This window comes from Erpetoichthys calabaricus, chromosome 1 (genome assembly GCF_900747795.2).
Source record: "Erpetoichthys calabaricus chromosome 1, fErpCal1.3, whole genome shotgun sequence".
NCBI lineage: Eukaryota > Metazoa > Chordata > Cladistia > Polypteriformes > Polypteridae > Erpetoichthys > Erpetoichthys calabaricus.
The window spans coordinates 259,787,035-259,812,703 of NC_041394.2; the positions used below are offsets into that span (position 1 = coordinate 259,787,035).

Below are 25,669 nucleotides of genomic sequence, written 5' to 3' on the forward strand. Positions count from 1 at the left end.
TGGGAAAGAATAGTGGAAGCTAGGTTAAGAAGTGAGGTGGTGATTAGTGGGCAGCAGTATGGTTTCATGCCAAGAAAGAGCACCACAGATGCAATGTTTGCTCTGAGGATGTTAATGGAGAAGTTTAGAGAAGGCCAGAAGGAGTTGCATTGCGTCTTTGTGGACCTAGAGAAAGCATATGACAGGGTGCCTCGAGAGGAGCTGTGGTATTGTATGAGGAAGTCGGGAGTCGCAGAGAAGTACAATGGTGTGAAAAACTATTTGCCCCCTTCCTGATTTCTTATTCTTTTGCACGTTTGTCACACAAAATGTTTCTGATCATCAAACACATTTAACCATTAGTCAAATATAACACAAGTAAACACAAAATGCAGTTTGTAAATGATGGTTTTTATTATTTAGGGAGAAAAAAAAATCCAAACCTACATGGCCCTGTGTGAAAAAGTAATTGCCCCCTGAACCTAATAACTGCTTGGGCCACCCTTAGCAGCAATAACTGCAATCAAGCGTTTGCGATAACTTGCAATGAGTCTTTTACAGCGCTCTGGAGGAATTTTGGCCCACTCATCTTTGCAAAATTGTTGTAATTCAGCTTTATTTGAGGGTTTTCTAGCATGAACCGCCTTTTTAAGGTCATGCCATAGCATCTCAATTGGATTCAGGTCAGGACTTTGACTAGGCCACTCCAAAGTCTTCATTTTGTTTTTCTTCAGCCATTCAGAGGTGGATTTGCTGGTGTGTTTTGGGTCATTGTCCTGTTGCAGCACCCAAGATCGCTTCAGCTTGAGTTGACGAACATATGGCCGGACATTCTCCTTCAGGATTTTTTGGTAGACAGTAGAATTCATGGTTCCATCTATCACAGCAAGCCTTCCAGGTCCTGAAGCAGCAAAACAACCCCAGACCATCACACTACCACCACCATATTTTACTGTTGGTATGATGTTCTTTTTCTGAAATGCTGTGTTCCTTTTACGCCAGATGTAACGGGACATTTGCCTTCCAAAAAGTTCAACTTTTGACTCATCAGTCCACAAGGTATTTTCCCAAAAGTCTTGGCAATCATTGAGATGTTTCTTAGCAAAATTGAGACGAGCCCTAATGTTCTTTTTGCTTAACAGTGGTTTGCGTCTTGGAAATCTGCCATGCAGGCCGTTTTTGCCCAGTCTCTTTCTTATGGTGGAGTCGTGAACACTGACCTTAATTGAGGCAAGTGAGGCCTGCAGTTCTTTAGACGTTGTCCTGGGGTCATTTGTGACCTCTCGGATGAGTCGTCTCTGCGCTCTTGGGGTAATTTTGGTCGGCCGGCCACTCCTGGGAAGGTTCACCACTGTTCCATGTTTTTGCCATTTGTGGATAATGGCTCTCACTGTGGTTCGCTGGAGTCCCAAAGCTTTAGAAATGGCTTTATAACCTTTACCAGACTGATAGATCTCAATTACTTCTGTTCTCATTTGTTCCTGAATTTCTTTGGATCTTGGCATGATGTCTAGCTTTTGAGGTGCTTTTGGTCTACTTCTCTGTGTCAGGCAGCTCCTATTTAAGTGATTTCTTGATTGAAACAGGTGTGGCAGTAATCAGGCCTGGGGGTGGCTACGGAAATTGAACTCAGGTGTGATACACCACAGTTAGGTTATTTTTTAACAAGGGGGCAATTACTTTTTCACACAGGGCCATGTAGCTTTGGATTTTTTTTCTCCCTAAATAATAAACACCATCATTTAAAAACTGCATTTTGTGTTTACTTGTGTTATATTTGACTAATGGTTAAATGTGTTTGATGATCAGAAACATTTTGTGTGACAAACATGCAAAAGAATAAGAAATCAGGAAGGGGGCAAATAGTTTTTCACACCACTGTACAGTGCATCCGGAAAGTATTCACAGCGCATCACTTTTTCCACATTTTGTTATGTTACAGCCTTATTCCAAAATGGATTAAATTCATTTTTTTCCTCAGAATTCTACACACAACACCCCATAATGACAACGTGAAAAAGTTTGAGGTTTTTGCAAATTTATTAAAAATAAAAAAACTGAGAAATCACATGTACATAAGTATTCACAGCCTTTGCTCAATACTTTGTCGATGCATCTTTGGCAGCAATTACAGCTTCAAGTCTTTTTGAATATGATGCCACAAGTTTGGCACACCTATCCTTGGCCGGTTTCGCCCATTCCTCTTTGCAGCACCTCTCAAGCTCCATCAGGATGGATGGGAAGCGTCGGTGCACAGCCATTTTAAGATCTCTCCAGAGATGTTCAATCAGATTCAAGTCTGGGCTCTGGCTGGGCCACTCAAGGACATTCACAGAGTTGTCCTGAAGCCACTCCTTTGATATCTTGGCTGTGTGCTTAGGGTCGTTGTCCTGCTGAAAGATGAACCGTTGCCCCAGTCTGAGGTCAAGAGCGCTCTGGAGCAGGTTTTCATCCAGGATGTCTCTGTACATTGCTGCAGTCATCTTTCCCTTTATCCTGACTAGTCTCCCAGTTCCTGCCGCTGAAAAACATCCCCACAGCATGATGCTGCCACCACCATGCTTCACTGTAGGGATGGTATTGGCCTGGTGATGAGCGGTGCCTGGTTTCCTCCAAGTGTGACGCCTGGCATTCACACCAAAGAGTTCCATCTTTGTCTCATCAGACCAGAGAATTTTCTTTCTCATGGTCTGAGAGTCCTTCAGGGGTATTTTGGCAAACTGCAGGCGGGCTGTCATGTGCCTTTTACTAAGGAGTGGCTTCCGTCTGGCCACTCTACCATACAGGCCTGATTGGTGGATTGCTGCAGAGATGGTTGTCCTTCTGGAAGGTTCTCCTCTCTCCACAGAGGACCTCTGGAGCTCAGACAGAGTGACCATCGGGTTCTTGGTCACCTCCCTTACTAAGGTCCTTCTCCCCCGATCGCTCAGTTTAGATGGCCGGCCAGCGCTAGGAAGAGTCCTGGTGGTTTCGAACTTCTTCCACTTACGGATGATGGAGGCCACTGTGCTCATTGGGACCTTCAAAGCAGCAGAAATTTTTCTGTAACCTTCCCCAGATTTGTGCCTCGAGGCAATCCTGTCTCGGAGGTCTACAGAAAATTCCTTTGACTTCATGCTTGGTTTGTGCTCTGACATGAACTGTCAACTGTGGGACCTTATATAGACAGGTGTGTGCCTTTCCAAATCATGTCCAATTAACTGAATTTACCACAAGTGGACTCCGTTTAAGCTGCAGAAATATCTCAAGGATGATCAGGGGAAACAGGATGCACCTGAGCTCAATTTTGAGCTTCATGGCAAAGGCTGTGAATACTTATGTACATGTGCTTTCTCAATTTTTTATTTTTAATAAATTTGCAAAAACCTCAAGTAAACTTTTTTCACGTTGTCATTATGGGGTGTTGTGTGTAGAATTCTGAGGAAAAAAAATTAATTTAATCCATTTTGGAATAAGGCTGTAACATAACAAAATGTGGAAAAAGTAATGCGCTGTGAATACTTTCCGGATGCACTGTACGTAAGAGTTGTACAGGATATGTACGAGGGAAGTGCGACAGTGGTGAGGTCTGCGGTAAGAGTGACGGATGCATTCAAGTTGGTGGTGGGATTACATCAGGCACTGGCTCTGAGCCCTTTCTTATTTGCAATGGTGATGGACAGGTTGACAGATGAGATTAGACAGGAGTCCCCGAGGAATATGATGTTTGCTGATGACAATGTGATCTTTAGCGATAGTAGGAAGCAGGTTGAGAAGACCCTGGAGAGGTGGAGATATGCTCTAGAGAGGAGAGGAATGAAGGAACAAGACAGAATACATGTGTGTAAATGAGAGGGAGGTCAGTAGAATGGTGAGGATGCAGGGAGTAGAGTTGGCGAAGGTGGATGAGTTTAAATACTTGGGGTCAACAGTACAGAATAATGGGGATTGTGGAAGAGAGATAAAAAAGAGTGCAGGCAGGGTGGAATGGGTGGAGAAGAGTGTCCGGAGTAATTTGTGACAGACGGGTATCAGAAAGAGTGAAAGGGAAGGTCTACAGGATGGTAGTGAGACCAGCTATGTTATATGGGTTGGAGATGGTGGCACTGACCAGAAAGCAGGAGACAGAGCTGGAGGTAGCAGAGATAAAAGATGCTAAGATTTGCACTGGGTGTGACGAGGATGGATAGGATTAGAAACGAGTACATTAGCGGGTCGGCTCAAGTTGGACGGTTGGGAGACAAAGTCAGAGAGGCAAAATTGCGCTAGTTTAGAAATGTGCAGAGGAGAGATGCTGGGTATATTGGGAGAAGGATGCTAAGGATAGAGCTGCCAGGGAAAAGGAAAAGAGGAAGGCCTAAGTGAAGGTCTATGGATGTGGTGAGAGAGGACATGCAGGTGATGGGTGTAACAGAACAAGATGCAGAGGACAGAAATATACGGAAGATGATCCGCTGTGGCAACCCCTAATGGGAGCTGCCGAAAGAAGAAGATGATTTATATCCAAATTACCACTGAAGGTAAATTATTTTAAAAGAACCCTGTTTTCAGAAAATAAAATTGAAAATGTTGGTTCAGAACATGGAGGTGGATGGATAAATAGGATTACATGTATTCAATTTGGAGCGGATTACTGATTCCATTGAAAGTTTGTTAATTACTATCTTCTAAATATGAAAATAAACTGACACAGATATTATTGCAGTCTTCTTGGGAGCATCAAACATAACAATGTCTCTCACCTGCAGTTGTTCTCAAGAAAATGACCACTTATGCCTAAAGAAATACAAACAAACAAACAAATCACATCAAATACATGAGACTGACTGCATCTGTATTATCTAAAATACAGAAATAACCAGAGTATGTTTTTTTTCTGTAAACATATCCTTGAACAACCCTCTCAAATTAACCACTTTTATTAGTTGTGCAACTGAATAACCAAAAAATATTATTAGTGCCTGATTCATAAGCATAGATTATATAATAATTACAAGACAAACTGTAAATATATAGAACAACCTTTCATTTCTAAGAACAGTTATGTTTCACCCAAGATAAATGCATTATTGTATTAACTAACAAGGCAAATTTATTTTACATTGCAGTAATACTGGTTTATATGGTGTGGGGCACAGCATCCCCCAGCAACATCAAATGCAAGGCAGGAAACAGGAATAGATGTGTTACTACTCTATGGGGAAACACGCTCCTGCAAAAATAAGGACAAATCTAAAGTCACCAGTTAACTTAGCACAGGATTTCAAAAACAGATGGAAAAATGGGCAACACTAGTGTAGGCTTTAATGATACAAATTTTGATATGAATGAATCAAGCAACACAAACATGTAATATGTGGATGGATGTAAATGTTACTAACACAAAAATTAAGCAATTTCTTTTTAGAGGAGAAATGGTGGAGGAAGCAATCACATCTTTCAAGCATATACACAAATTTGCAACTTTCGAAATGCTTTTGAAACTGTTGCATATATTGTAACGGAACATTTGTATACCTGTTTAACTATGTTCTAATTAATTCCATGGAATAATACATCTATCCATAATCAAACCTGTTTAATTCATTTCAAGATCACATAGCTGCTGAAGCCATTTCCCAGTAGCATTGGGTAGAAGGCCGGAACCTACCCTAAATGTGCTGCCAATCCACTGCTGGGCAAACTCATGCCCTTAAGGCCAAGTTAAAGATACCAACTAACCTAACTCAAGGGTTGGAAAATGGGGTAACAATGTAGAATACTTACATAAAAATATACAAGTATAAATAGTATAATAATACTATTTTAAGTTCAGGCTCAATTCAATACCAGACGAGAAATGAAAACATTTAAAATAGGAACAAATGTGAATTTAAGCAGTAAGAAAACAATTTCTTCATAAGGGAGGAAGGCATAACGTTTAAGCACATACAAGGTGAAAACTTTCTCAAATGAACCATGATGAATTTGCGTAGAGGATTTTTTTTTTTTTACAAAAACATGTAATTTTTCTGGTACGCAATTGTGCGTATAATATCAATAAATTGAATTTTGCATGTATAGGACTGTGCCCAATTCTTGATAATAATCCGTCCACCAATTATCGAACTCTTTCAATCCAAGTTTGGGTACAAAGCTGGAACTCATAACCTGTCAGTTAGCCTAGCACAATTTGACATTTGGCTAGAAAACATTAGCGCCAAACCAATAACAGTAAAGTGAAACCTTCTGCGAAATTATAATTAAATTAACTAAATCAAGTCTTAGAAAACATCGCATGACCCAACATTAATAATAATAATTATTTATTATCATTACTATTATTATAATAATAAACCTCGTGCTTAAAGTACTTAAAAGTAATCTTTCCCAAGGGCCCTCACGGGTGCAAACTACGCAATAAATTCTTAAGGTAAAGCCATTAACTACACAGCATTTACTGTATCCACAAAATCTGCATTCTATCGACAGTTAAACGATTTCATAACTCTCTTAAAATGTTTTAAATGGTCTTACGATGTTGCTGCTTTAAACACCTACGAGTTTTAGTTAATTGCACGTTAATCCTTCAAAAGCCTCACACATGAAGCAGTAAACTGCTCGACACAAATTTCAAGTGAAGAAAATACCGTTCAGCCAATGAAGGACGTCGAAAAGTAAACTTTACACATTTCACGGCGTCTACCTTTCAATTGTTGACACACCCATTGTCTGGTATTTCAACCATTACACCTTTGCGACGAATTCGATTCTTTGACCTACAGCGATCCTCCAACCCATTACTGCCCTGTGTTCCACCTACACATTCTAATACCTGCATCACGTTCTGATGTCTGACCCAAGTAGCGCTCCGTAGCACATGCCACAAACGGGCGCTCACGTCACTGCCAAAGCGTGCTGGAGAGCGCAGCCTACTGGTAAGGGGAAGTTTCCAACTGACTAACGGCGGTCAGTTCTATTTGCTTGCGTGGTTTGTTTATGTATTTATTTTTAACGAGAAACTATAATTTTCTGTTTTGACCGGGGCTAGTTAGTATAAAAAGATAATGAGTAGATCAAATGCCGGCGTTTGCTGTTACTACTATAAGTGCGCGATCAGTGCAAATTTTGCGCTGCATTTCAGCAGCTTTTGTACAGTTTATGTTCCCAAGAATAAAATGTGATTTCCAGCATGTTTTAAAAAATAAACAGATTTATTTCCATTACATAATTAATACCATCTAGTGGTGAAAATGGACAAACTGTCAGAAATCCAGAAAAAATTAGGTTTACAACTTAACGTGGAATCTGAAAAAGTAAACGCAAGGTTTAAAGGAATGTGTATACTGTATTCCATAAAACATTGATTTTTCTGATAATAATAATAATAATAATGATGATAAACAATTGCTGGAATAAAAATATATAAATCTCATACTTTTTATTCCCAAAATTTTAAACATCTGATCGTTTGGCAGTAAGCAGAATTCTGCAAGTATTGGATGAATTCTTTTTGAAGTGATACACTCTTCTTACACCAGTACAGTATTTGTAATACAGTTCAGATAAATTTTTCCCTTGAGTGCTGATACATTTGATTTTCAATTTCACAATTTAATTTTAACTTAGTTCTGTTTTTATCACTAAGATTTCCAAAATAAATATCCTCTAGGTTAAAGTGGTCTGCAGTGGGCTGGCACCCTGCCCAGGGTTTGTTTCCTGCCTTGTGCCCTGTGTTGGCTGGGATTGGCTCCAGCAGAGCCCCGTGATCTTGTAGTTAGGATATAGCGGGTTGGATAATGGACGGATGGAGGTTAAAGTGGTTTCCATACAATTATATAAGCATCATACTATTAATATAAATTCTACTGTGTTTTATTATTAAAGATTTATCTTGTTTATAAATGGTGTCTCTTTTAAAATGAACAAGAATTTCATTGTTATTTGAAACCTGAAGTTGTATAAGTAACTTTTTGTTGGCATGCTGCTTTGTATATTATTATGAGGTTTTTGTTGGTCCAGACACATGCATTCTAATCCTATAAACAATTCTCAATTTAAGTGATATTGCTTGCTATAAAATAGAATATGCAGTACATATCAAATGAAATACAAAGAAAAAAGAACAATTGAACATTTATATTTTGCATTTCTCTTTGCTTTTGAACTGCATACCTAAGAATAACTTTGTCAAATGTATTCCACTTACAGCACACAGATTACATATGTTCATACACTGACAAATAAGAATCACACTGTCAAAGGGCTATATATACAGTATACTTACTGAGAAAATTATTAGGAACTGTGTACTAATGCTTGGTAGGGCCTACGTTTACTCTCAAAACAGCCACAGTTTTTGTTGCATGGATAGCAGAAATGCTATAAATATTCCTTTGAGATTTTAGTCAATGTTAACCTGATTGTGTCACACATTTTCTGCACATTTGTTAGCTGCATATTCATGCTGCAAATCTGATTTTTTTTTTTTTACTGCATCCCAAAGGTGTCCCATTGGATTCATATACAGTAACTGGGAAGGCCACTGAAGAACACTGAAAACATTGTATTGTTCATTAAATCAGTTTGAGGTAACTTTTGCTTTGTGACATGGTGCATTATCATGCTGGAAGTAGCCATTAGATGATGGGTGACTTGTAGCCATGAACGGATGGCCATGGTCAGCAACAATGCTCAATTAGACTATGGTATTCAAGTGATGATTGATTGGTATTAGCAGGCCCAAATTGTGCCAAAAACATTCCCCACACCATTACACCTCCACCCCCAGCCTGGACTGTTGTTACATGGCTGGTTGGGTAAGTGGATTTATTAGGTTGGTCCCAAAATCTGACCCTAACATCTGTGTGACTCAGCAGAAATTGGATTCATCAGACCAGGCTCCATTTTTCCATTCTTCAGCTGACCAGTCTTAATGAGGCTGTGTGTACCCCTACTGTTGTAGCTCATCCACCTCAGTGTTCAATGTGTTGTTCATTCTGTCATGCTTTAACATAGCCTCAATCTCCACTTGAACCAATCTGTCCATGCTCCTCTGAACCCTCTATCATTAACATGGAATTTCTGTCTGCAGGACTGCCAGAGGACTATTTCATTTATGTTAGGTAGAATGCCCAAAGGGGACTGGGCGGTCTCGTGGCCTGGAACCCCTACAGATTTTATTTTTTTCTCCAGCCTTCTGGAGTTTTTTTTTGTTTTTTCTGTCCACCCTGGCCATCGGACCTTACTCCTTTCAATGTTAACTAATGTTGTCTTATTTTAATTTCTTATTTGTCTTTTATTCTTCTTTTCTTCATTATGTAAAGCACTTTGAGCTACTTTTTGTATGAAAATGTGCTATATAAATAAATGTTGTTGTTGTTGTTGTTGCCACACACTGAAAGTTTTTGTGTTTCGCATCATTTTGAGTAAACTCTAGAGACTGAAGTGCATGAAAATTCCAGGAGAGCAGCAGTTACAGAAATAATCACACTAGCCTGTCTGGCACCAACAATCAGGCCACAATCAAAATCACTGAGATCACATTCTTTCCCCACTGTGGTGACTGATATGAACATTAACTGAAGCTCATGACCTGTATGTGTATGACTATGTATTGCACACATGCCACATGATTGGCTGATTAGATAATTACACTGATAATAAGGTGTACATGAGTTCTTAATAATTTACTCAGTAAGTGTGCATTGTGTATAGTGATTGAGGTTACCAGGAAAAATGACACCACCAAGTTCACAGAAGGCATTGGCTGAAAACCTATGTTGGAGTATCATATTGGCGGTGGTACTCTAAGCACTTCTTTGTGTCATTGTGTTAAGACAAGGCTTCCAGTGTGAAGTATACCGTTCATCCGTGGTGTCTTTTAAGTTAAGTGGTGTTTCTGATGCAGGCATTAGCTATGTAACCACCTTTCCATTTGCTTTTCCTGTAGGCCCTGGCCTCTTTTTCTTAATTTGGTTTAGCCTTCTCCGCATAGACTCTGCTCCTAACTTCATACTTAAAAAGCCTCTGGGTGTGAGACAGTTTCAAATCCCATCCCAGCACAACTTTCAGCAATGCTTCATATTCAACATTTATCTTAGAGATCTTAGAGAGCACACCAGAAATCCCTGTATCTTTTCCAGTATTCCTTCTACAAGCAAGCTGGTTTATGTTCTCCTCTGCAGGCTCTATGTTCTCCTCTACAAAACCAGACAGGCATATGCCATCAAAAACAGAAATAACCTTATGGAGATGGTGTGACAGCATGGCACCAGGAAAGCTAACCAAATGAGAAAGCAGTAGCAATGTATCCCATACTGAACAGCACATAAAAGGAACGCCTTTGGGCACCCCTCTCCCCTATTGAAAGCAGTTGGTTCAAACTCTTTAGATATGCATAATAATAATATAAATTATGCAAATACACATTTGTAATAATATCGACAGCAAAAGCTGGTTATATGAGCAACGATCACGTTTCACGTTATTACACTATACTTTAATACAAAACTGGACAGTATATTTATGATTATACAGTACGATTATATGAGTAAAAGGAGGTTTCTGTGGCGGGAGAGGGAGTAAAGGCGTCCGCCGTATCTTAGCAACATCATAGCTCAGAGATTTACTGAGTGCATTCTCGCCCAGCAAAGAGGTCGATTGTGATTGGCTGATTTCTGAGCTGTAGTCAATCGGCATAAACGTTGTTAAACGTCTTCCCATAGAGTTAACGCCAATTTGAAAATATGTCGGCTAAAAGAGGTTTGGGTCACACGGAGGTAAAACAAATGCATACTTTATTATTTAAAAATTTCTCCACAAACGGCATATATTATGTAATGAAGGCAGAAATTAATCTTATATTGTTGGCCCGAACTACGTGATTCGTAGTAATAGGAAATATGATATTGAATTGTATTACGAGAGGTGTTTCATGGTATCTGTATTCTAAATGGATTATACACATCCATAGTTTTAATTCATAATTTACAATTTTGTATTAATGTCTCCAGTGACACCATTAGAAAATAACTAATCTTAAGGGGCACGTTATAACAACATTTAACCTTTATCATACTTACTGTATTACTGAAATTAATCGTTAATATGAATCGCTGCTTCATTCATTGTGTTAAACTTTTTAAGAGTTATGGGTTTGTTGTTCGCACTGCTGTAACAAATATTAATTTTACCAATACGCAGCCTAAACGAGTACCGTTTCTTATTTTTTCTAGCAGATTTTAACAAGAAAAGGATCGTTTACTCTCGAAGCAGTCGCCCTTTCCAATCATTTAAGCAACTTTTGCTGTGGAGTCGCTAAATTTATTAACTCTGATTTGTTCTACTGGGTTGATTTTTTTTTATTTTTTTTTACCTTTCAGTGGAATCGTTAAATTAATGACCTCAGATTTATTACCGCATATGGCTTCATTTTTTGTTCGTTTGTTTTGTTTTAACAAAGCTAATCCTGGAGATCTGTGTAGCACATAATTAGACCATACACATAGCTTTTTTTCTCGATTTAAAACAATCGATAAATGAAATGGAGCTCTTTGATTATCTATAATATAACGAACGTAGTAAGCTCTTAGTGTGTGATTGTTTTCATATCTTTAGTGTTAAATTTAGCTTGTTGATTTTGACTTAAGTGATTGCAGTAATAAATAGTAACGAATCCTTGTAGTAATTTCCAGATTTATTTGTATTTGAGACTGCGTTATACCTTTTTTCTGTTTAGTATTTGGAGAAGAAAATTCCAAGAAATCCAAAATATCAACATGTTAAATCAAGACTTGATACAGGTATATTCACCCTTTAAACTTTTTGCTTTATTTACTATTTTACTGGAGTTAATCCATATATATTTAACCTTCTATTTACTGCATGACATATCATTCAAATACTTGTATGTGAAACCTAGCAAGTCAATTTTTAAAACTTTTTTCAAAACAACCAACCTACAGTATGTGGTTTTGAAATCTTGTTCTTAAAATGTTGCCCATGAAGATTTTAAGATTTGATTGAACACTACATCACAACTTTTTGTGAATAATTGAAATATCTTTTTTGTACATTTTTCATTTACAATTTATGAAAGATGAAATTCAGCCTTGCAGTAGAAAAACAATGTCAGAAAATGGATTGAAGAATGGTGGGACAATCCATTTGTTATGAATGGACAGTAGTTTATTGTCTCGTAAAAGTATTCCCATAGTTGTGTGAAAATCTTGGAGGATGCTAATGAGGCTGCTGCTTTCCAGTTACTAAGGATCCAGTTTCACACAGTGTGCTGTGCCAAACAAAATGTAATCTGATAACTACAGTGTATTTTTTTCATCTTGCATCATTAGATGAACAACGTAAATGATTTTTTTTTTGGCAATGTTTTGAATATTTTAAAGTAATACATATTTTAAAAGCTACATATTTGGAAGCTAGTTCATTGTTAAGCCTCTTGTAAAATTAAAATTGAAGGGTTTCATCAGAGGGTAGACAGAATTGCCTAATGGCTAAGAAATACAGTTCAGTTCATACCTCGGTCATAGTGCTCAACATACTTAAGCACCAACAGAATATATACACACACACTGCACTATAGTGTCTTCATGTAAAATGATACATGAAGCTAATTACTGTCAAAAGGTCCATCCATTTTCTGAACTTTGTATTTCTGGTTATGGATGCTCTGAGATTTGCCTGCCAGTATCCTGTTTAAGAAATGAAACAACCCTGAATGGGATACTAGTGTCTTTATGTGTACTAATTCTGTATTTAGTAATTTGTAACCTGTATACTTGCATTTTAACTGAGACTTGTCCTAGTGCTCTGCACCTACACTTGGTGAAGAGCACAGTTCAAACATGAACTGAATTGAGTTGAATTAGTCCATAGCAGGGTATATTCACACACCATTTAAACATGTTTAGAAGGTGGGAGGAAAATAGCCAAGCAGACACTGGGAAGGCATGTACAGTCCATTCTTATGTTGACAAGGCTGAACTATGAACCTAGTCTTCAGCTATAGTTATATAATGATGCTACTCAAAAAAAATGTTATAATTTATAAGTAGTAAATTTAAATAGTTTAAATAATATAGATGTTTTCTATGTAATAGGAAGCAGTTTGACAAAATATATGGAGAAGTTAGAAGAAATCAAAAGAAGTAAGTATAATAATCTTTTTTATTTTTTTTTTTTATAAGCAGTACTAAAGTATATAATACTATTCTATAAATTTCTTTACAAGATTTGTTATTGAGAAAATGGTTAAACCATTAAAGTAGTTTGAGTTTTAATATTCATTATATCACCAAATGGAAACATTGCTTTGGTTTTATGTGAAAAGAACTTTTTAAGTGTGTGCCTTGAAATCTTCATTCAAAACCGAAGTAGTTTTTGTAACAAGTTTCCGTACTCTGAGAACAGTTTCTTTGTGCTCAGTTGATCGTTTGTAGTGGATTTTGTCAGATTTCACATGGATAAGAAGCAGGTGATCCTTTCTCAGTGCAGGGTATTGTGGCATTCTACAGTAATTTCTCTGTCTGCCTTGTAACAAGACCGTTGGGTAAACATATTTTTCTGCCAAACTAGCAATAGTGGAAAATGCTGTCAGGTGGAAGAGGCTGGGCTTAAACCTTTCCAATAAAGCAGACAATAAATGAAAACCAAAAAGGAGCAGGGAGCTCACTGGCCAGGTAGATAGACAATCGTCAATTTAAGAATTTAGCAAGGTTTGAGTTTTGAGGGCAATTATACATTTGGCCACATATCACAATGTCCACCAGTTATGAGGAATCACAGAAGAAAAGCAGTAAAGACCCAGGTTGGTAGCAATATGCATGCACTATTAAATTCAGATTAATGTTTGTTTTTAAATCCTTTATGATACAAATGTTATGCTTGTGTTCTTTCGTAAGATGTTGTAGATTCTGACAGCTTATTAATTCCACTTAATGTGACTTGCCTCTAGATTACAGGTATAGAAAAGATGAGCTTTTTAAAAGACTTAAAGTGACTACATTTGCACAACTGGTAAGTGTATTAGTTGCTAACAAGTCTGTTGTTTTTTTTTTGTATTAGGACAATGGTATTCTGTTCTGGATTATGTCATATCTTTTATGACATGGTATGTTTTTTGAGAAACTGAAACAAATATACATCTTCCTCTAACAGGTCCTCCAGGTTGCCTCTGTTTCAGAACTAGATAATGTTGAAAGTGATAAAGACCTTGCTAGTATTTCAGGTAAAATTAATCATTATATTATTTCAACATTAAATATAGTTAGGATGGAGTATAAATTCCATTTTTATTTGAGATTATGCCAGCTCTTCTGAGTTAAAGTTTAGACCAAAAAAGCTACTGTATTTAGGTTTTTCACTGGAGCAAAACTATTAACATATAACTGAATTCAAAAGTATGCATTATAATAATGTGTTTAATTTTTTTTTTTACTTAAGATTGTATTCAGTATGACCAGGACACCAAATAGCTGTTAAATGTGCTTAATTTCTTAAGTAAAAAGAAAAATTACGTTTGAAATAATTGAAGATGAAGTTAGAACAGTTGATTTACAATCATAAATAAACTACTGATAAAGAGAGATTGATTACACTGTCAATACGAAGTGATTGCAGGACACCAGAACAAATTCTTTGTTGGCAGGTTGGGGTTGAGTGGATGGGGAGGTATAAGAAAAGTGAATTTTAAACTTTGAAATCTTATCTTATGGGATATCTTTGTACAAAATTGGGGGGATTATTTGACCTTTTATGTATTTGTTTATTGCAGACAGTATTTCAGTGGTTTCTGCTGCAGACACAGAACAGCATTCAGTAACAACTAAGGGAAAAGACAGCCCTGAGGGACAGCAGGAGTCATCACCTGTTGAGCTTTTTGATAGCAATAATGAAACAGAAGAGAGAGTCTTATCTGCCAGATCGACACTTCAAAGGTAGAACTGTTACAGTGCAAAGTCAACATTGATTAAGTGATACTTTTTCATTGATGGTTTTACTTTTGTTTTGTTTTAAGATCAAAAATTAAAATCAATTCTTGTAATTAAAAACAGAAAGAAATGATTAATGACCCATTCTAGTAAAAATGTTCTGAATTTTAAAAAGCTTTCATTCATTTTAATTTGTAGTGTGATAACTGGTGTTGGTGAAATGGACTTAGAAAGACCTGAACAGAAGAATTTCAACCATAACATAATGAATGAGATGGATGTTAATATACCCTACCCAGACTGTCCTTATTTACTACTTGATGTAAGGGAGAAAGATCATTATGATCAGTGCCATATCATTGGAGGTAAGGTTAAGTGCTAAAAGCCCTTATATCATTTAGAGTTAAATGGCTGCAGTAAATTATTTTTTATTTGATTTAAAATTTAAATATTTACTCTTTTTTTTTTCCCCCTGTGTTAACCTGTAAGCTTACCACATGTGCCTAGAGCAGTTTATTTGAAAACTGCACCTCTTTGTTTTTACACAGCGTGTATTTTTTGCTATTTTGGGAAATTAAGGAGTTTTTATTTGTATAATTTTGGTTATTTCTTCTAGGTAAACAATATTGTGAATGATTGTTTTAAGAGCATTGCTAATATTTATATTTTGCATTTTAGTGGATAACTTTTTTTTTTCTTTTTTCCCCACAGCATACAGTTACCCAATTGCAACTCTTTCCAGGACAATGAATCCATACACAAAGGATATATTGGAATATGTATCCTTTTAAAAATATTTATCAGTCTTGGTTAGAAATAATAACTCCAACACCCCATTCCAAGATCATACATTATTGTATTAAGCACGTTCAATAAAGAATGGATAAATGGAAAGTACTTATAAAATATATATAGATGTGATCAATTTATACAAATATTTGAAATGTAAACAACAACAATAAGATTTATTTATTTAGCACATTTTCATACAAAAAATGTAGCTCAAAGTGCTTTACATAATGAAGAAAAAAAAATAAAAGACAAAGTAAGAATTAAAATAAGACAACATTAATTAACATAGAATAAGAGTACGGTCCGATGGCCAGGGAGGACAGAAAAAACAAAAAAAAAAACTCCAGATGGCTGGAGAAAAAAATAAAATCTGCAGGGGTTCCAGAACATGAGACCATCCAGTCCCCTCTGGGCATTCTACCTCACATAAATGAAACAGCCCTCTTTGTATTTAGGTTTCTCATGGAAGGACTTCATGATGATGGTCATGCAGACTTCTGGCTTTTAATCCATCAATGTTGGAACATCACGGTGCTTTGAGTAGATGGTAGTGGCGCAGGCCGCCACCAAAAAGAAACAGAAGAGAGAGTAGGGGTTAGTACGGATTTTAGAGCCACCATGAATAGTTATTATAATGAATTGAATATACAGAGTGTCAGGATTAAATTGAAGTGAAGTTATGAGAAGGCCATGTTAAAATAACGTGTTTTCAGCAGTTTTTTTAAAGTGCTCCACTGTATTAGCCTGGCGAATTCCTATTGGCAGGCTATTCCAGATTTTATGTGCATAACAGCAGAAGGCCGCCTCACCACTTCTTTTAAGTTTTGCTCTTGGAATTCTAAGGAGACACTCATTTGAGGATCTAAGGTTACGATTTGGAATATAAGACGTCAGACATTCCGATATATAAGATGGGGCGAAATTATTTAAGGCTTTATAAACAATAAGCAGAATTTTAAAGTCAATTCTGAATGACACAGGTAACCAGTGTAGTGACATCAAAACTGGTGAAATGTGCTCGGATTTTCTTTTCCTAGTTAGGATTCAAGCAGCTGCATTCTGCACTAGTTGCAAACGATTTGTCTTTTTTGGGTATTCCTGAGAGGATTGCGTTACAGTAATCTAGTCGACTGAAAACAAAAGCGTGAACTAATTTCTCAACATCTTTCAATGATATAAGAGGTGTAACTTTTGCTATGTTTCTTAAGTGAAAAAATGCTGTTCTCGTGGTCTGATTAATATGCGATTTAAAATTCAGGTCACTGTCAACAGTTACTCCTAAGTTTTTTACCTCCGTCTTGACTTTTAATCCTAATGCATCAAGTTTATTTCTGATAACCTCATTGTATCCATTATTGCCAATCACTAAAATTTCAGTTTCTCTTAATTTAGCTTGAGAAAATTAATATTCATCCATTCAGAAATACAAGTAAGACGTTGTGTTAGTGAATCAAGTGAATCGGGGTCATCAGGTGCTATTGATAAATACAGCTGTGTGTCATCAGCATAGCTGTGGTAGCTCCCGTTGTGCCCTGAGATAATCTGACCTAAGGGAAGCTTGTAGATAGAGAAGAGCAGCGGAGCCAGGATAGAGCCTTGTGGAACACCATATAGGATATCATGTGTCTTTGAGTTGTACTTACCACAACTAACAAAGAATTTTCTTCCTGTCAGGTAGGATTCAAACCAATTTAAGACACTGCCAGAGAGGCCCACCCACTGACTAAGGCGATTTCTAAGAATATTGTGATCAATGGTGTCAAATGCGGCACTCAGATCTAGGAGGATGAGAACAGATAAATGGCCTCTGTCTGCATTTACACTTGCAAGTCATTTACTGCTTTAACGAGTGCAGTTTCTGTGCTGTGATTTGTTCTAATACCTGACTGAAATTTATGAAGAATAGCATGTTTATTGAGGTGGTCTTTTAACTGCATAATGACTGCCTTCTCTAGAATTTTACTTAAGAAAGGCAGGTTAGAGATGGGTCTAAAAAAGCAGAGGGGTCAAGATTATTTTTCTTGAGTAGTGGTTTAACTACAGCAGTCTTAAGACAGTCTGGGAAGACCCCCGTATCTAATGACGAATTTACTATGTCCAGAATATTATGAATTAGCACACCCGATACTTCTTTGAAAAAACTTGTTGGTATTGGGTCAAGGATGCAGGTGGAGGGTTTCAGTTGAGAAATTATTCTATGTAAATCAGGTAAATCTATCCTGGTGAAAGAATTTAATTTGTTTATAACGGAATACTGGGGCTTAGGAGGACCCACAGTGTTGGGGAGATATACTATGTTATTTCTAATATCATTAATTTTTTGATTGAAAAATCCAGTAAAACCTGTGAGGCTATTGCTGTAAGTATTTTGGAGGCATTCCTTTGCGTTACCTGGGTTTAGCAGATGATCAATCATAGAGAATAAGACTCTACGAATAAACTGTTACATTTTCTAGTATTTAATGAACAAGCATATTACTGTGGCATTTTTCTGGGATTTGTACCATGATAATACTGTAACAAAAAAGTAACTAGCCAGTGTTAAGAAATATTCACTTGTACTACTTTTTTTTCATAGTTTAATATCTAAATTTAGGGCTTGGATGTCTTTTGACATTATTAATTAACATATTTAACTATGTTGTTTTTCTCTTTCTTTGGCATATTAACACTTAATATTTATAGTGTCAATTTTAATGCTCAAAATAGTGTAACTGGATGAGGGGTTATTAGAATGTTTTGAATTTAAACAATTTTGTAAGTTGCCAAAGACTCTTGTGTAATTCACAGTAATTTTTAGCCCAAGTTTCCAGTTTATTGTATGTACACCTATACTTAAAAAACACAAAATTACCACTTCTGAATTTCAAATGCAAGGGAACAATACTTCTTTTTGTAATTCATTTATATTTAGTCAATGTGTACAAGGACCAGTCCACTTATTTCCCATAGGGCTACAGAATTCTGTATTGGTCCAGCACCTGTTGAGGGTGACACAAGGTCTGACTGACTTTTGGTATCGTTGATTAAGGAAAATGTTTCCATCATGGAGCAAGAATCAAAAATTGATGGTGTGTGAGGTTGCAGACATTAAAGGGATTACTTGTGGATTGTGTAAATACAGTATTTCCAGTCTATGCACATTGACAACTGAAATAAAGCATTACTACATCAAATGTTCTGTGGATGATCTCAAGCTAAGGACCCAGAGTCCAAACATTAGTCAAAGCAATGGACATGTAAAGGAAGTGTGGTTATTCTCCAGCATCAAATAAATTCAAGGAACAAACAAACAAGTTGTGCTTTTTTAAAGTGCTGAAAGTGTTGTCTGTGTTTATTTCACAGATTTTCTTTGCATTCTGTGCCAGTCAGAGAAACAGCAAAGAAAGCTGTTAGTCATACCCCTTCTGCTTCACAACAGTGCCTATACACTGCACTGCAAAGATTGCAAAGTCTGCTCTGTGAAACTATATATAAAGAAACGTCAACACCACCCTATTCTTCAGACCTGGTTCTGTGTGACTGACACCTGTTCCCCAAACTGAAGGACTGCCTCCATTAGATATGCTATGACAGTGATGAATGTGTTAATCATTTACAGAAGAATGGTTGTACGAGGAAGATGTTTTATCTACGTGGCAAAGAACAGCTTTGTGACCATTTTAACAAGTGTGTTATTGTTCATAGCAGTTATTTTTAAAAATATAACTTTTTAACTTATTTTTAATTAGTTCATACCCAAAATGTCTTGATCACTCTCTCATATATAGCCAGGTTTAATGGGTAATGTTTATTCCAAGTTGATAGGATTTCTGATAGTATTTATTAAAACTGTATTACTGAAAATGTTCAATATAATTGTGCTAAACATTAATCTAGTAAAAAAGAAGCAGGCTTTTTCAAGAAATAAATGAGGCTTAATAAAAATCGACAAGTTACAAAATAAAATATTCTCTTTACTGTAGGAAAAGCATTGGACCATATTTTGACAAAAAATAAGCAGTGACCATTTGGTTGGGTAGCAGAGCATCCTTTTATACATAAAAAAAGAGGGATGATCTGATTTCCCACATAACCTATTTTACAATTTGTTTTGTTTCACTGACAACATTAGAATTTAATGTGGTATTCAGTTGTTGTTGCACATTCCAGAAAAAATTCAACTAGTACATTCTGAGAAGGCATTCTGCATACCAATGTTGAATTCAGAAGTGATTTGCATGGTTGTACCCCATCTGGCTGCTTTTTTCACTTTTCTACTTTGACACCTTTGATCTTACAGTGGCCAATAACTGTAAGATAGTTGGCACAAGCTGTGTAAAAGTCACTAAAGTGACTAATTTTTCCCATTCCAACATTTAGTTGAATACTAACTGATGCTAGAAACGCTGGTCAGCGTGATGTTATGCCGCACACCACTAAAAAATGACATATGCCATTTTTGGAATGTAGAATGTGTGTGAAGGTGGAGAGTGTACTTAATTAATTAACAACCCTGTGTGTTAAGCCAAGTTATGATTTCAATTGGTGTTCAGAATAGTTTAATAATAATAATAAATTGTTACATTTATATAGCGCTTTTCTCACCACTCAAATGACTTCGGTGAGTGAGGAGGCAATTCAACCAGCACTAATGTGTAACATCCATATTGATGATGCGATGAAAGCCATTTTTGAGCCAGTACGCTCCCCATACATTAGCTGCTATGTGGTGAAGTGGTAAGTGAGACAGACAATTAGAGTCAGAGGATGATTATGGAGCCAGAATAGAGGAAATCTAATGTAAAGCTTGTTACTAGTCCTGTTCCTTAACTGCCATCTAAGAAAAATGCTTCTGGAAAGATCATCATTGTTTATGATGAAGATGAGAGAATTGCTAGCCAAGCTGCTACTACTATGTGTGAACGGGGTTTTGAAAATTTGTTTATGCTTTCAGGAGGTAAGTAAAGATTCAAATAACTTGACCGTATACTTGGTTACACTTGTACATTTGGACTTGATCTTTGCTCTGTTTTAAAAATAATTGAATACAATTATCAACATATTTCACAATTCTTGTTTTAGCCTATTAAACAAAATACTGTACTTTAGACTGCTACCTTTCATTTGTAGTGATTTTCTTTCTGCTTTGCACCATTGTTTTAGTTTGGTGGCATCTTGTGGTAGATAAAAAAAACTGAAGCTTATTTAAGCCTTCCTAAAGTAATACTGGAGAAATATTTTCTTAAACTGGTTTAGTAACAAAAAAATAATGGTGTTCAGATTGCTACTCAGCTTAATTTTTAAAATATATAAGATGTAGTGGCAATGGGTTTGGCATTTTGTTTTGAAAATATTGATGTTCAAAATGATACCTGGCTTGATATTTTGAAGTATTCAATGACTATGGCTTTGGATTTGTGATTTAATATTTCAGGTTTAAAAGTAATATCTCAAAAATTTCCAGAGGGCCTGACAACAGGTTCATTTCCAGAAAGCCTTCAGGAATTTTCTCCAACTGCCACTCGAAAACGTTCTACCCCAAGACAGCCATCCTACCCTGCTGAAAATAAGTGGAGGTTTACTACTGATGACCTAAACAAAATACATCTTCGTTTTGATGAGATTCTTATTCCTACTGATGCAAACAGTATGTATCAAATCTGATTTTTTTTTTGTTTTTGTCTCATTTAAGTTTGCAAAAGTAAGATTAGTAAGAGTTAGTCATGTGTAAAAGTATTCAATCTCTTTGAAAGTCATCCAAAAATTTTTCATGACAAAAGATTTGTGTAAATATTTATTCATTCAGTATTTTTAATGTGGACTCTTATGCTGTAACAGTACATTTCCAAAGTCCAAATTAATAATTTTCTGTAGATATGCAACTGAAGAAGAAAAACTCAGAAGTTAGTGTTTGCATAGGTTTTCAAGCCCTACACATTAGTAATTTGTGCAGAACCCTTTTGCTGCAATGACAGCCTTGTATGTCCCAGTTTTGCACATTGTTCAGGAGTTATTCTTCCCCATTCTTCTTGGTAGAATTTATAGAGATCCTCTAGGTTGGTGGGATGGTGCCTCTAAAAAGCAGTTTTCAAATAGTGCCACAGATTCTCAGTTGGGTTAAGATCAGGGCTTTGATTTGGCCATTCCAAAACATTCAGCCTTCTGCGTTTGAGCCATTCCAGTGTCGCTTAGGCTCATGTTGAAAGATGAATCTTCACTTAAGCCATAGTATCATATCAGAATGGAACAAGTTCTCCTGCAGTATTGAGCAGTATTTGTGTCCATCCATTGTCCCTTCGACTCTGACAAGATTCCCAGTCCCAGCACATGAAAAGCATCTCCATAGCATGATGCTGCCGCCACCATATTTCACCATAGGTATGGTGTTTCTTAACCCTAAAACCTTCTCCCACATCTTAACTGAGTCTTTTTCATGCTTTGTAGAAAATGCCATATGTGCTTTTATGTGGACCTTCTTTTGGCTTCTTTTTTGCTACCCTCCTGTAGAGTGGCCTGTGTTATGGAGAGCTCTTGAAATTGTCGACCCATGCACCACTCCAGTTTCAGCCAAAGAGCATTGCAGAATTCTGAGAGTGATGGGTGCATTTTTAGTAGCCTCTCTCGCCTGTCGAAATCTTGCTGTGATGTTATGCTTTGAGGGATGGCATGTTCTAATAAGAGTCTGGGTGCTGTGATGAAACCTTCCACTTTTTGGTGATGGCTCCAACACTGCTTAACAGGACATTCAAACTCTTCGATATTTGTCTTCATTTTTGCAGTGACTGTCCAACAAAGACTATGACCCTTACAGGGGCTGCTTTTTGTTCTAGAGAGAGAGAGATAACTCTTAAGTAGTGCCTAATGACGGTCACCTTTGTGTCATTTGGGTAAACATGGAGCTTCCAAAGCACAGAAGTTTAAATACTTACCCATACACTAACTTAAAAATTTTTCTTTGTCAGTTAAATATTTTAAGAAAATGGTTTATTTTGACTTTGGAAATGTATTGTTAAAACATAAGAGTTCACATTAAAAATACTGATTGGATAAATATGTGTACAAATCTTTTGTCATGCAGATATTTATGATGACTTCCAAGGGAATTGAATACTTTTTGTATTTTAACATTTTCATTTTTAGCCTTTGTTGTATGCTATTATATTTAGAAACTAACATGATATATGGGATATAGGCTACCTTTATTTTACGACACATCTGTCCTAAAATATCCTTTATTTTTAACAATTCTTTATGTGCACTATTTTTGTGTTAATCACTCCATATGTTGTAATTCTTAACTGGTTTTTACCCTACATCGTAAAGACATGTGTTACGTTAAAAAAACAGTCCTGAATTTAGCCCTCGATGATTTGGTTGTTTGCATTAACCTAACTCTTCATTCTGGGCAGGTTCTTGTCTTGTCCTTAACACTGCCACAACATTCTCTGAACCACTGTGACCATGAATTGAAGTGAGCAGCTTTGAGAATAGTATGTGTTATTAAAACTAGTTTACTTAGAATTGCCAAAGAAAACATTGTTTTGTTTTCAACTGAAACCTTGCCAACAATCAACCATGAAATAAATGTGTTTATATTTTCACGTAGATCTCTTAATCATAGAAGTCCTAGCTTTACACTGTAACACCTCAAAAATTTCAAGTCATTAATGGAAAGTTAGTAGTGTTTTGCTGGTTAATGTGAAAGATTTATGTATGTTGTTGGAGTATTTTGCATATAACTAAAAATTTCAGATTTTTTTTTTTTGTAACAATGTGTGTATAAATTTAGTTTTTTAAAACAAGATTTGTATCTGTTTTTACACAGCCATTATTTTGTTTTTTAGGTCGCTACAGTAGACTGACAAAGTCATCAAGTGCACGGAGCAGTCGTGCTTCATCTGTAACTAGCTCAGATAGTGGCTTTTCAAAAAGTAGCAGACCGTGGAAATAGGAAAAAAAAAAGTTGTAAATACATGGAACATTTTTATAGCATAGGATTCCATCAGCCTACACTAAAAGTAAATGTTTTCTGTATAATATGTATAGTTCATTTAATATTTGTGCCTTTCCTAATGTATTATGTTCTGTAAATGTTTGTGTGAGCTAGCTCTCATGTGTTTGTACTGTTAGCATCTATTTCTAGAATGCAAGGATCTTCTCTCTCCCTCCCCCATTTTATGGTGCTAGAAAATGTTTGATTTACTTAGGGCCACGAATACTTGAGCTAATGGAAAATAATTTAACTATGCTAAATAAAAGATTTCTATCCATTGTATAATATTTTAATATTGGTGGATGTCTGATATCTTTTTTAATAGATAACGAATTAAATTATTTCACACCTAAATTATTGGTTACTTATTTATAACACTTGGGATTTGTTTTGAATTCCATTTCACCTTATTTAATGATCTGCAATATCATACCAGCTTAAAATGCTATGGGGGTCTTTTGCTTCTAAATTCATATTAAATATTACTGCAAATTATGTAGTTTGCTGCATTTTTATTCTTTCAGCATTTTTTTTTTGCAAATTATATCCTTTAAACAAATTATGACTTGAGAATATGCAGTTTCTAAGAATATTAAAAAATGTAAGAAATAATCCAAATACTACATTACCAACAGTAAATATTTAATTGTTTAGTGTATATCAGTTTAAAATGCATTTACGAGAACTTTAAAAATCCATAAATTTGTTTGGAAAGTTTTTGTAAGGAAAAGCTTGAAGACAAAATGAAACTAATTTATTTCCAAAATGTACATACTTTATGTAAATATGTGTGCTTGTTATTTCTGTTATAAACCTGCTCAAATCCCAGTAATTATGTTGTCTGTCGTAAGTTACGTATCAGTACTCCTTAAATGCCCTTTTAAGAGTTTGATTTCCATTCTTCCCATTATTGTTAGTTTTATAAGGCTATGTGTTACTGTGTACAAAATATGCAGTTATTTTTAAATGTAAAACTTAACATTCTTACCTGGGAGGTCACTTTTTGGTGTGTGTTGTATAATTTTACTTAAGTTTTAACAGTGTTTGAAATGTCATTATGTTTTAATTTAATAAAGTGTACAAATATTAACTTTAGTTTTAGTAAATGTCTGTTCTACTTTGGTTGTGAAATGCAGAGCTAGGATGAAATATAGATTGTTTTCTGTAGCTATCTTCGTTTTGTATTTTTTCCGTCTTTTGCATGATCCTTCTGTGACCCATTAAAATGAAAAAATGTTTTCTACTCTCATTATAACCATAAACATTTGAAGAAGTTTAAAAAATAGCTTAACAGAGCATTTTAGAGAAGTCTGGCAATGGTAAGAAAAAAATGACATACTCTTGTCCTTCTGATGTAATTGATCAATCAGTGATAGCTCTGTATTTGTAGTCAATGCTATTTAAAGTAGCTAGGGGAGACATGGCCGGGTGAACAACACATTCCTAAAAGCCTCTTAAAATAATTTAGGGGGTTTATTTTATGCAATATACTTGTCATCTATGTAATTTGAATAATATTAAAGTAAATCTGTTTAGAACTATAGTGAACAATTTAAGAATGGTCTTTTTAGCAAGATATTGCTAAAAGCTACACAGTTGGGAAAATGGCTGAATGATTCTAGGAGCATAACCGAACTGCTAATCCTTATGAAGAATGTGTCCAATTGGTAACGTAGTTCACTAAATGGTACAGTACTATAATTATAGCATAATTTAAATAAACAATGATTCATCATTATTGATGACCCAATGTCATTTTCCAAGATCAGGTAGGGTGTAATGTACCACTGCAAAACATAGAGAAGCTTTAGAGAAGGGAAATAACATGTAGCCAGTTAAAACTATTGCTACATTCCTGAAAGGCAATATTAACAATTCCAGCACCACCTGTAGCTCATTAGTGCTATGTTTACTCCCAGAAAAATAATTTTAAAAAAAAAATTATTTTTTTTTTTAAACAAGAAAAAATGTCACTATGTACGATATAAACATGTTAATACAAAAATGTCAACATAAA

The 25,669-nt window shown here is 35.8% G+C and overlaps 2 protein-coding genes across 5 annotated transcripts in view; one reads left to right on the top strand and one right to left on the bottom strand.

The window, feature by feature from the left end:
* The window catches only part of mest (mesoderm specific transcript), a 46,236-nt gene extending 39,380 nt beyond the window's left edge, over positions 1-6,856 (bottom strand). Inside the window, exons 1-2 of one of the 4 annotated variants that reach the window (XM_051928246.1) lie at positions 6,773-6,856; positions 4,701-4,734 (exon numbers count right to left, since the gene is read on the bottom strand). The gene's annotated coding sequence lies outside the window, so the exon portion shown is untranslated. The other 3 variants (XM_051928236.1, XM_051928238.1, XM_051928242.1) reach the window with 3 other exon arrangements.
* A 3,758-nt stretch (positions 6,857-10,614) lies between these two features.
* cep41 (centrosomal protein 41) lies at positions 10,615-24,044 on the top strand. The gene is made up of 11 exons (XM_028814477.2): positions 10,615-10,718; positions 11,678-11,741; positions 13,056-13,103; positions 13,910-13,971; positions 14,113-14,182; positions 14,729-14,891; positions 15,084-15,250; positions 15,597-15,664; positions 20,502-20,616; positions 21,094-21,306; positions 23,504-24,044. The coding sequence occupies exons 1-11, from the start codon at positions 10,686-10,688 to the stop codon at positions 23,608-23,610; spliced, it is 1,110 nt and encodes a 369-aa protein (XP_028670310.1). The 5' UTR covers positions 10,615-10,685; the 3' UTR covers positions 23,611-24,044.
* Positions 24,045-25,669: the final 1,625 nt, after the last annotated feature.